General features: G+C 37.1%; 1 protein-coding gene across 15 annotated transcripts in view; it reads left to right on the top strand.

Moving 5' to 3' along the window:
- TIA1 (TIA1 cytotoxic granule associated RNA binding protein) overlaps positions 1-13,076 on the top strand; it is a 36,954-nt gene that overhangs the window by 14,799 nt on the left and 9,079 nt on the right. For 6 of the 15 annotated variants that reach the window (XR_002478629.2, XM_021671067.1, XM_021671068.2 and 3 more), the window contains exons 3-7: positions 174-272; positions 1,516-1,570; positions 1,743-1,775; positions 3,006-3,093; positions 6,209-6,284. Coding sequence is in view for 12 of the 15 variants with exons in the window: in XM_021671067.1 (XP_021526742.1) it covers positions 174-272; positions 1,516-1,570; positions 1,743-1,775; positions 3,006-3,093; positions 6,209-6,284 (351 nt within the window). In the remaining 3 variants the exon portion in view is untranslated. The other 9 variants (XM_021671069.2, XM_012433936.3, XM_012433937.3 and 6 more) reach the window with 7 other exon arrangements.

Raw genomic sequence — 13,076 nt, 5'->3', positions numbered from 1 at the left:
CCAGGCCTGGCTGTTTACTTTTTTTTAATCCAAAATTCACTTGTGGAATGGACCATTCATTCTCCATGGCCTAATTTAGATGTATAAAACTTGGTTTAAATTTTTTTTTACATAATTTTAAGCTAATGGGAGAATAAAGCTTAAAATTGGCTTTTGTGTTTCTTCTCCCACAGACAGCTGGAAATGATCCCTATTGTTTTGTGGAGTTTCATGAGCATCGTCATGCAGCTGCAGCATTAGCTGCTATGAATGGACGGAAGATAATGGGTAAGGTAAGCTGTCATAATTAAAGAAGGTGATTTGCACTGAAAAAATTTATGATTTTATTTCCTTTTTAGAAACATAAACCTTTTTTTTATTTTTTTTTATTTTGAGACGGGGTTTCACTCTTGTTGCCCAAGCTGGAGTGCTGTGGTGCAATCTTGGCTCACCACAACCTCTGCCTCCTGGGTTCAAGTGATTCTCCTGCCTGAGCCTCCTGAGTAGCTGGGATTATAGGCGCCTGCCACTACACCCAGCTAATTTTTTGTATTTTTAGTAGAAATGGGGTTTCACCATGTTATCCAGGCAGGTCTTGAACTCCTAACCTGAGGTGATTCCTCCCACTGCGGCCTCCCAAAGTGCTGGGATTACAGGCATGAGCCACCACGCCCAGCTGAAACATTAAACACTTTATAGCAAAAAGGTCAGTTGTTCACATTTAATATTAAAAAGATGTGATAATGCTTTTAGAGGCAGAGGCCTGTGTTTATGTCAGTATTTTCTTTTCTTTTTTTTTTTTTTAAGATGGGGTTTCACCATGTTGGTCAGGCTAGTCTTGAACTCCTGACCTCAGCTGATCCACCCACATTGGCCTCCAAAGTGCTTGGATTACAGGCGTGAGCCACCACGCCCCGCCCTTTTTTTTTTTTTTTGAGATAGACTGTTGCTCTGTGACCCAGGCTGGAGTGCAGTGGTGCCGCCTCAGCTCACTGCAATTCCACTTCCTGGGTTCAAGCAGTTCTTCCATCTCAGCCTCCATGATAGCTGGGATTACAGTCACCTGCCATCATGCCCAACTAATTTTTGTATTTTTGTAAAGACAGGGTTTCATTATGATGGCCAGGTTGGTCTTGAACTCCTGACTTCAGGTGATCCGCCTGCCTTGGCCTCCCAAAGTGCTGATATTACAGGCATAAGCCACCGGCCTATGTTAGTATTATGGTAAATACTAAAATATTTGCTGAATTACTCAAAGTTTGGATGCTAATGGAAAAGAATCAAAGGAAAAAAATAACGTTGGTACTTTTAGGTAAAAAAGGTTAATTGAATGTTAACAGACATAAAAAGATTAGGATTTGTCAACATTACTTATTTGCCTAAATGTAGTTCAGAAGATAAGTATTGAAACTCGACCAGAGCTGGTATCTCCTTTAGTGTTTCATCTTAAACAGATAACTTCCTATGTGTTTATAGATGCAAATATGATTTTGGGCTTTATTTTTATGAAGTATAAATGTAGAAAATTTTTTTTAGGAAGTCAAAGTGAATTGGGCAACAACCCCCAGCAGTCAAAAGAAAGATACAAGCAGTAAGTATATTTTATGCTTTTTGAACATTTGTTTTTATTATACCCAGTAGTTTTATTGTAAAGCCTATAAACATCGTACATGTTTGCAGTAATGTTTTGATCGTTATCCTAAGATATGATTGAATGTGTTTGTGTTAATAAATTTAAGAACAAATCTAATCTTTGTCATCAGGTAGTACCGTTGTCAGCACACAGCGTTCACAAGGTAATTGTATCTTCTTAAACATAAAATGAAATCTCTTGAAAGGGTATTCACTAACCACCTGAAGTTTTTTTGTTTGATATTTGGGGGAGGGGGGGCGGGAGGAGATAGTATTTCTATTTGTCTCTCTAGCAATATTTTTCTCACTTCTCAGTGTTGACCAAGTATAGCTTGTCTACTACTTTGGTGCTAGTTCAAGCTTTCTGACCCCTTTGGTAGCAGCTGATGCCTTAGAACTACTTTCACCAACTAAGGGGCAAGATACCCTGCTTTCTTGAGGTCACCATCTGGGCTTCATACCCAGATCTTCCAAATGCTTGAGTTGCTCCTCAAATTTTGTTTCCCAAAGAGCAATCCAAAATGTTGTTTAAGGCCTGTCAAATATGGGTAACTTTTCTTTCCAAATATGCTTTGTCAAATTTATGTGTGTGTCCATTTTAAAGTGTTGGTCCAACAATTTTGCATTTTTAAAGTGTTTCTTTTTTTGATAATTGTCTTTTTTAAAAACTCAGATATGGGATGGTTATTTCTCTCCAATGCTTTTTTAATGGTTCTGATATAAAGTGAAGGGATTACTGTTTTCATTCTGTTGCCTTCAGTCTTAGTTCACTTGCACATGGATTCACATAAACTGAATGGTGTAATGTCTGGGCAACCAAAACTGTTGGCTTTTGAGAAAACTGTCAAATACTTTAACATCAAACTGTTGCAATGCAAGGTATTTCTTTGATTGTTCTTCACAAAATATGGTTAAACCAAGTATATATCATGTAGCTAGCTTCAGTAAATTGTGTTAACTGAGGCAAATCTAGTCTACATAATTCACAGTACCACTATTTTATTTTAATTTGTAAAGTCTTAATATAGTGGTAAACTGAATAAAAGTAAATAATTATTATTAGAATGGTAACTAAGTCATTAAACTTTTTGCAGAACTGAAACTTGTATATTATTTATTTTCTTAGACCAGTATAATAATTGACTGTAAATAGAAATATAAATGTCACTTCCAGTTAGATGTATCACAGTCTTTTCAGGAGAATTTTTCCTATATTGTTACCTTGACTCATTGTTTAAAGTTGCTAGGATTTGTATAGATATAGGATAGTGTTTTGTTTATACTTTATCATAAGTCATAATCATTTTAAGAATACTTTATTGGATAGATTTTAGTACTTTTTAAATTCTAAAGTTCTATTTTTCTTTTCACTTCCCCTTCCTTCCCCTTGTAAGATCATTTCCATGTCTTTGTTGGTGATCTCAGTCCAGAAATTACAACTGAAGATATAAAAGCTGCTTTTGCACCATTTGGAAGAATATCGTAAGTAACAGAAGATAAATAAAATCTTTTTAATTAGAAATAATTATATGTAGACATAACTTGAAAATAATTTTAGTATGAATTTTTTGTATTAATTTATAATGTATTACATTGTTTAGAGGTCATTCAAGAAGTTGACAGCAAAAGATTGTTTTCCCATTGATGAATAACCTTTGGTTTTCAATTATCTTAAAATCCTTTTTCAGTTAGCATAGCTTTTAAGAGACAAATTTGCCATTGTACATTTTATAGTTTCTTATATAGGTGTCAAGCTAGCTTGGTGATAATCTTTAGTTAAAACTGTGTTGTGACTAAGGAATTTAGATCTATTGGGCACATCTATGATACCATGCATTTTGTGTTAATATATTTTAACAAAAAGAAACTTTAACAATTCAACCTAAAAAGCAGTTATTAAATGTTATTTCCTAGGTATTTGCACCCTTTTAAAAAAACTGCTAACAATAATAGTGCCTTATAGTATTTTATGAAGCACTGCCTTGCTTGCACTTGTTATTAATCATATATTTTAGGCTCTTATGAATAAATACCTTACTTGATATAGTATTCATCATAGAAGAACTTTAAAATTTTGAAAAGCATGCCATATTAGAGTAAGAATAACAAGTTGTTTATGGTACTTTCTGTGGAGTAATTACTTAGTTTAGAAAACTTCTTCAGGATTTCCGGTTGCTCTATTATTTTTCCACCTTGAAGAGTACTAAAAAGGCAATGCTAACTGTGGTCTGGTTTGAACAGACCAACAGCAGAGATGAGATGAGGAGACTGGGAAGTAAATGCCAGTAGCGTTGGTGATGAATTTTGGGAAGTTTTCATTTGAAGAGTTATAGTTTGTTGATTAGTGGATGACAATGCATGTGACCGAGGAATGGCCAGCTTTAAAGGCAGTCACAGAATTAGGGCTTATCAATGGACTTCTTTCAGATGACATTTTTCTTTGTGAGACCTGATAGGAAAATAAGTACAGCTTTTCTTTCTGATTGTTCCTCTTAATAATGTCTTAGAGTTTCAATAATAATTAGCTTGCTTTCGAATATCTAGACTTAGGCAGTCTTATCTTTTGGCCTCTCAAGGGCTCTAAATCTCTATGCAAATATTTGTATTTTCATTTTGGTGTGGAAAATCTTTGTAAATTTCATCCTATTGTCAGAATAGTCACAGGACCATAAAAAGATAAAGAAGCCCGATCTAGATCTTTGCTGCTGCTTCTCCGGAGAATGTTTTCAGAGAGAGATAAATATGAGTTGAACATTTTTCAAGGTTAACATTTCCTTAAACTTTTAAGAAGAAAAAACTTTCTAACATTGTGAACAGATTAACTAGTTTTTTAATTAAATGCTTTGATTTCGATTGAGGTAGCTTTTTTGAAACCCTGGGAATTTTAGTTTGGGATTAGGCAAAGATTGTTTAACAGTTGGTGAGTTTAAGTTAAGTGACCTTCAAATTTTAGCAATTTAATGATTTACAAATCATGGTCATAATTTATTTTTCTTAAATATGTTTCTGTATCATATTTTTAGTCTAGATTTTCTTATGGTCCCATGATTATTGACGTAGACTTTTTTTTTTCTTGGTGAGACCTTTAAGTTTTATGATTTTCAATTGAGATAATGTGTAATGTTTGAGTTTTAGGCTATACAAGGAGTTAGCTTTCCTACATTTAAAGGAATCATTTGGCAGTCAGCATATTTTCCTGATTTTTTGTTGTTAAAGGAGATAACTTGATAACTGTATGTTGAAGGGTTCCCATGATAGATATTCTCTAAAAAGTGCAAATATCAGTGCTTGATTTATAGATGTGTAATAAACAGTGGTCTGTAAAAGCATTTAGTATAAAAAATATGATACTTTCCCTATATACAGCTTATGAACTCTTCCTGTTCCTTGAGTTTAGGGTAGACTAATAAATTACGGTGTAGAAGAAAGTCAGCTACCAAATTAAATGCATGTGTACCATACAGATAATTTATTAAGTATTTTTGCATATTGAGAATTGACTTATATTAGTTTTCCCTTTTCACCACCACATCTTTGTCATTTTGACCCTGAACACTTAATAAATCACTCAAATTGATCTAAAATATGCTTATGTATACTTTAATAGAAAATTACATTGCATGGCTTTCTGACTTGGGTTTTTGTTATAAAAGTGCCTGTTTTGTTCATGTGTCCTAAGAGAGCAAGCATTGTGACATACCTGACTAACTTAAAAGCAGATTGCCTGTGAAGCACAATTTGAGTCCAATTTTTTGAGGTATGGAGTTTTAGCTATCATGGCTGGGTTTTTACTCAATCTCAAATAATAGGGCTCTGGTTATTTTGCAGAGTGTCTCTGAAGAATGGACAGAATTGCCCTGGCTAACTACAAGCTACGGTTCACAGTGGATAAATGTTGGCGTGCTTTTTTACTTTCTGACTTTTTAAAATTTTGCTTTTATATCTTATAGTTCCAATCAATTTTATATGAATGCTATTATAAAATTCAGTGTAAAATCTTTTCTTGCATAGTTTAAAACTTGTGTTTGTCTAGTATTTTTCTTCAATGATTTAACATTTCTAAAAATGTCAAGTTCTCAAAATTTACTCTAGTCAAAAAGGGGGGTATAAGTTGATCTGAAAAAATGAAATAATTTAATTAGTTTAGGGAATATACAACTTTTTTATTCTTTTGGTTTCCGGTTTTCTATTTTTTTTTTAATTATAAGGTAGAATGTAATGTCAAATAAATTATAAATTGCATGGTTAAAGAAAGCCATTCATCTAATATCCTGTGAACTTTATAAATGTTTAAGTAGTTCACGTGAGTAGCTGCTTTCACCATGCTTAATATTTAAAAGTTTAAAAAGTTTTTTGGAGAGGCAATTTCTGTACAATGTACATATGCATATATACTTAAGAAGTTACTGATTTGCATGTCTATAAAATTAAGCCTCATTTCCTAATACATGATAAATTTTGTAGAATAAAAGGTGAATTTGCATTAAAGGTTCACTTTAATGAAGGTGAAACATGATAATCAGTTGTGTGTGAAATTCTCATTTTATATCCAGAGGACAGTTTGCAAACCTAAACTTCTGATTGTTTCTGTTTTCAGAGATGCCCGAGTGGTAAAAGACATGGCAACAGGAAAATCTAAGGGATATGGCTTTGTCTCCTTTTTCAACAAATGGGTGAGCCCAATCAGAAGTGCATGTACAATGCTTAAACAGTAAAGAATGGAAACACTCAGTTTTAATTATTAATCTTTCTTTCATCTGCTGTTTATTTTACTGATAATTAAAATAAATCCTCACTAGAAGATATCTTCTGTTTTGTCTATTTAACATTTATTGGCACCTGCTGATTCATGCAGAGTACTGATGTTTTCAGGATATAGGAACTAAAGTAAAGTTGTTTAAATTATCAGCCAAAGGAAGATGTTGAAAATCTCATTTATGGACTTAATTCATTATCTCCCTCATTTATATTCCCATGGTAATTTAAAAGTAGCTAATAAAATACTATGATGAGGCCAGGCGCAGTGGCTCATGCCTATTATCCCAGCACTCTGGGAGCCCAAGGCAGGCGGATCACCTGAGGTCAGGAGTTTGAGACCAGCCTGGCCAATATGGTAAAATCTGGCTCTACTAAAAATACAAAAATTTGGGGTGCCTGTAGGCCCAGCTACTAGGGAGGCTGAGGCAGGAGAATTGCTTGAACCCGGGAGGCAGAGGTTTCAGTGAGTTGAAATCATGCCACAGCACAACCTGGGCAACAGAGTGAGACCCTAACTCAAAAAAAATAATTAAAATACTGTGATGGGTAGGAACTTTTAAAAACATTAAATATTAACCAGGCACAGTGGTTTATGCCTGTAATCTCAGCACTTTGGGAGGCTGAGAAGTTTGAAATAAGCCCTGCCAATATAGTGAGACCCTATGTCTACAAAATATATGTTTACTTTTTATTTTATTTTATTTTTTTCGGAAATTCTGAAAATTTGGCTGTGCCCAGTGGCTCACACCTGTAATCCTGTAATCTCAGCACATTGGGAGGCCAAAGTGGGTGGATTACTTGAGGTCAGGAGTTCAAGACCAGCTTGGATAACATGGCAAAACTCCATCTCTACAAAAAATTAGTCAGGCTTGGTGACGCATGCTTGTAGTCCCCGCTACTTGTGGGGCTGAGGTCGGAGGATCACTTAAACCCAGGAGGTCAAAGCTGCAGTGAACCATGATCAAACCACTGCACTCCAGCCTGGGTGAAAAAAAGTGAGACCCTGTCTTAAGAAAAAAAAAAAAGTTGAAAATGATAAAGTATGTTGAGAGGTGAAATACAAGCTCAATCATGTACATGTCCCATCTACCAATTAAAAGATTATTATTTTCCTGTGAGATGAGAAAATAAAAATTATAAGTTTAGTTGCTTCTGAAAACTTTACTATTAATCACAGTATATAGTATTTTAGAAAGGTAGAAAAATACCTTGTACAGCAGATTGATAGCCATGATTAATTTGAGTTCCTTATTTGAGTTCCTCATAGGTTTTTAGAATGTGTTAGTGCAACTTACGGAAATAAGTTGGGGGTTTGGTGGGCTAGGATCTAATTCTTCACATTTTTGAAATTATGAACTATAGGGTTCTGCTATATAAAAATCACTATTGAATCTGTATTTAGTATGAACTAGAGTCAAATAGCAAAGGTTGTCTATTGATACCTATGTCCAGCCTCTGGAGTTAGCCAGAGATATATGCAAATTCTGACAACCATTATGGAACAGTTGTAACTTTGAGTAAATAATATAATCTATAAATTTCAACTTCTGTAAAATTTGTGATATGTGCTTGGCTCTGTTATGCCGTGCTACCGCCTTGATTGTAATTACCCACCAGCCTCTCTTCCTATGTTCTACATGCTAGGAAAACGACAATTCTGATTGAACTTAGCTTCTCTGCCTACCCTAAAATAACTGAATGTTGTTGGAAAAAAACTGAGTTCAAGTGGTTTTGCTTCTAATTTAATAGTCACATATTGTAGATTAGTACAGAGTACTATCTAGGCAATCATATGTTTCTCTAATACATTTGATTTCCCATTCTTTGTGATGACAATTTTATTCCTCACTGCACCATCTCTTCAGATATCCTCCCTTCTTCCTCCATCATTACCCTAAGCTAACACCCTTATCTCATGCTTCACTGATAAAAAAAGAGACTATCATAACAAGAATTTCCTCCTCTTTCAACCACCAAACTTACATAAAATTCATCCACTTTCCCATTATTCCTTCTATTATAGTACAGGAAAGGTCCTTCTTGTCAAAGGCCAAATCACTTATGATTGTGTTCCCGCCTTTCTTGTCTTTTCAAGGACTTTGAGCCTATGCTGTCACTGCTTCGTTTTAACAGCAGCTTTATTGAGATATAATTCAAGTACACAGTGTGGTTGGCCACATTGGCTCACACCTGTAATCCCTGCACTTTGGGAGACTAAAGTAGGCAGATTACTTGAGCCCAGGAGTTTGAGAGCAGCCTGGGCAAAATGGCAAAACCCTTTCTCTACAAAAAAATACAAAAATTAGCCAGGCATGGTGGCTCACACCTGTAGTCCCAGTTACTTGAGAGGGTAAGATGGGGAAATCACTTGAGCCCAGGAAGTTGAGGTTCCAGTGAACTGAGATTGCACCACTGCACTCCAGCCTGGGCAACAGAGTGAGATCCTGTCTCAAAAATTAATAAATAAATAAATAAAGTGTACAATTCAGTGGTTTTACAGAACTGTGCAACTTATCACCAAAATCAACTTTAGAGTATTTTTACCATCCCAAAAAGAAGCTACATGACTCATTAGCAGTCACTATCTTTTTCCTTTAATGACCCTCCTGCCAGCCCTGAGCACCTGTCAATCTACTGACTATAGATTTCCCTGTACTCAACATTTCCTATAAATGGAATCATATAATATATACTGTTCTTTTTATTATGATCCTGTGTCATCACTCTATTCCTTCTCCACTGGATGATTCTCATCAACCAAAAAACACCTAGAATCTCTCTCTTTTTATCATTATTTTATGAATTTTGTTGAACCCAAGCAGTAATAGATTTTTTTTTTTTTTTTGAGACTGTCTCACTCTGTCACTCAGGCTGGAGTGCAGAGGTGTGATCAGAGCTCACCGAAGCCTCAGAACTCTTGTGCTCAAGCCATCCTCCTGCCTCAGCCTCCAGAGTAGCTGGGACCACAGGTGTACGCCACCATGCCCACATAATTTATTTTAAAAAAAAAATGCCAGGCACAGTGCTCACACTGATAATCCCAGCACTTTGGGAGACTGAGGCAGGCAGATCACAAGGTCAGGAGTTTGAGACCAGCCTGACCAACGTGGTGAAACCCTGTCTGTACTAAAAAGACAAAAATTAGCCAGGTATGGTGGTGCACACCTGTAATTCCAGCTGCTCAGGAGGATGAAGCAGGAGAATCCCTTGAACCTGAGAGGCAGAAAACAAAACAAAAAAAATTTTTTTGTAGGAACAATCTCAGTTTGTTGCCCAGGCTGGTCTCAAATTCCTGGCTTCCACCAGTCCCTGCGACCTCGGCCTACCAAAGTTCTGGGGTTATAGGTACAAGCCACCATCCCTGGCCATTTAGTACCTCTTAATCAAAACCACTCTTTTTTTTGAAATGAAGTCTCGCTCTTGTTGCCGAGGCTGGAGTGCAATGACATGATCTCGGCTCACTGCAACCTTTGCTCCCAGGTTCAAGCAATTCTCCTGCCTCAGCCTCCCAAGTAGCTGGGATTACAGGGATATGCCACCATACCCAGCTAATTTTTTGTATTTTTAGTAGAGACAGGGTCTGTCCATGTTGGCCAGGCTAGTCTCGAACTCCCGACCTCAGGTGATCCGCCCACCTTGGCCTCTCAAAGTGCTGGGATTACAAGTGTGAGCCACCACGCCTGACCTCAGAACCACTCTTTATTCTTACATCTCTTCCCTACCTGTATTCCCATTTCTCTGCTATAATTCTCAAGAGTTGTTTCACTTTTATTTCCCGTTCATAACCACCGACATAGACATATATATTATATGGTTTTTCCCTACTTTTTTGAGTGAATAGTTTTATTTTTTTCCTGAGGAGCTGTATCAAAGTATCATAAACTAGGTGGCTTAGGGAAACAAAAATTTATTTTCTCAAAGTTTTGGAGATGTGAAATTCAAAATCAAGGTGTCAGCATGTTCGTGCTCTCTTGAAGCCTCTGGAAGAATCCTTTGTTGCTTCTAAGCTTCTGGTGGTTACTGGTAATCCTTGCCATTCCTTGTCTTGTAGCTGTATAACTCCAATCTCTGCCTTCATCTTCACATAACCATCTTCCCTCTTTGTATATCCATGTAATTTTTTTTTTTTTTTTGAGAGAGAGAGGGTCTCACTCTGCAGCCTCGACCTCCCAGGCTTAGGTGATTTTCCCTTCTCAGCCTCCCAAGTAGGTGATACCAGGTGTGCACCACTATGCCTAACTAATTTTCCTATTTTTTGTAGAGACAGGGTTTTGCCGTGTTGGCCAGCTGGTCTGGAACTCCTGGGCTCAAGTGATCCACCTGTCTCAGCCTCCCAAAGTGCTGTAATTATAGGCGTGAGCCACTGTGCCCAGTCTAATCTTTACCTCTTACAGGGACTTGAGTCATTGGATTTGGGACCCACCTTAATCCAATATAACTTCATCTTAATTACTTCTGCAAAGACCCTGTTTCCAAATACGGCCACATTCACAGATACCAGGGTGAAGGACTCATCATTTTGAGGGACACAATTCAACACATAACATTAGTTAAGCATCTCATGGAGTTCTGACTGGTTAGTGTTGATAATATTTGTTTCTTTTTAAGTGTGCATTTCTGGCCGGGCTCAGTGGCTCACACCTGTAATCCTAGCACTTTGGGAGGCCAAGGTAGATGGATCACTTGAGGTCAGGAGTTTGAAACCAACCTGGCCAACATGATGAAACCTCATCTCTACTAAAAATACAAAAGATTAGCCGGGCATGGTAGTGGATGCCTGTAATCCCAACTACTTGGGAGGCTGAGACAAGAGAATCACTTGAACCCAGGAGGCGGAGGTTGCAGTGAACCGAGATCATGCCATTGTACTCCAGCCTGGGCAACAGTGTGAGACTCCCTCTCAAAAAAAAAAAAATGTGTAATGTGTGTTTCCTGCCAGGCACAGTAGCTCATGCCTGTAATAACAGAACTTTGGGAGGCCAAGGCAGGAGGATTGCTTGAGTCCAGAAGTTAGAGACCAGCCTAGGCAACATAACGGAGACCCTGTCTCCATTTAAAGAAAAAAAAAAAAAAAACCTGTTGACCTAGTCTGTGGACACCAAATCTCCTCCCATTGTCTGTGGCAACCAGTTAAGGCCATTCCTACCACAGTTTAAAAAAAAAAAAAAAATAGCCAGGCGTGTTGGTGCATGCTTATAGTCCTAGCTACCAGGAGGCTGAAGTGGCAGTATCACTTGAGCCCAGGAGTTCAAAGCTACAGTAAGCTCTGATCATGCCTGGATGACAGAATAAGACCCTATTCATTTTTTTTTAAAGTATTTCCTTTTCATATCTCAAGAAAGGCCTTGAATTTGCCTGTTCCTTCAATAGTAGGTTAATCTTATCTTTGATGTGTGTACACAAACGTTACACCCATTTACTTTTGAGTCTACTCTAAGCTGGTTTTTACTCTCACTTTCTACCAATGCTACTCTGTTTTCAGGGTCACCTCTTAACCTCTTTTCTTGGCTCCCTTGTCCGTACTCTTGTGGGTTTCTTCCTTCATCACTGGCTGCTCCTCCTTAGTCACCTTAGCTAGTGATTATTCCTTTACCCATGTTTCAATTCTTGCTGTTTTTCAGGGCCCTGTCCTAGGCCCTTTCTCTAGTCTGCATGAATTTTGTATCTTCAGTCTATTTCTCTGTTCCACACTTATTAACAAATGGTCTTCATTTATATGTCTTCAAACTTTTTAAAGTATCTTTATCCCCTTACTACCCATTACCCTAAGCCATTCTCCTCTTAGCACTAACAATGGCCTTCTTAAAACATAGGTCATGACAATTCCTTGCTTAAACTCTTTTAATTTCATTCTCTGACATTCTTCTTTGCTTACTAGGTTCCATTGAAACTAGTTTTCCCTCACATGCTTCTTTTAGATGCATACCAAACTCTTCCGTGCTTTAACACACTTTGGAATACCTTTCTCTCCACTGGGACTTTCTTCCCCATTGTTTAAACTTGGCTAGCTCCTGCTGCTTTCAGGCTCAGTTTAAAAGTTATTTCAAGAAGACCTTCTTTATTCATCCAGTCTATAGTAGATCCTTGTGCCCACATCTATCTCAGCCTTTTGTTTCTGTCATAACTCTTACTACAATTTGTAATTGGTTTATTTGTTCCCTACAAAAGAATGTAAGAGACCATGTATGCTTGTTTACCAGTGTATCCCTAGCTCTTAACCTCGTGCCTGGAACATAACTACAATATTTATTTGTTGGATGAATGAAAAACCAAATATTGTTGTTAACAGGCTTATTTGTTTAAGATTTTCTTCTATACTAGTCTGAGTTGTATGGACTTTATGATATGTACCTCGTTAGGGCTTTTGGGCTCAGTACTTTTTCAGATGATTAATATTCTCAAAGTTTAATATTCAAATCAAAGAAAAATAATTAAAAAGCACCATTGGGCTGGGCACAATGGCTCACGCCTATAGTCCTAGCATTTTGGGAGGCTGAGGTGGGCAGATCACTTGAGGTCAGAAGTTCAAGAAGCCTGGCCAACATGACAAAACCCCATCTCTACTAAAAATACAAAAATTAGCCAGGTATGGTGGTAGGTGCCTGTAATCCCAACTCTTCGGGAGACTGAGTCAGGAGAATCACTCAAACCTGGTTGGCAGAGGTTGCAGTGAGCCAAGATCACACCACTGCACTCCAGCCTGGGCG

Source organism: Aotus nancymaae, unplaced genomic scaffold, assembly GCF_030222135.1.
Source record: "Aotus nancymaae isolate 86718 unplaced genomic scaffold, 86718_ANA_hifiasm-v0.15.2.pri h1tg000057l, whole genome shotgun sequence".
In the NCBI taxonomy this organism is placed as follows: domain Eukaryota; kingdom Metazoa; phylum Chordata; class Mammalia; order Primates; family Aotidae; genus Aotus; species Aotus nancymaae.
The sequence above is the reverse complement of the archived record's forward strand: the minus strand, read 5'-3'. Positions and strand labels throughout refer to the sequence as shown.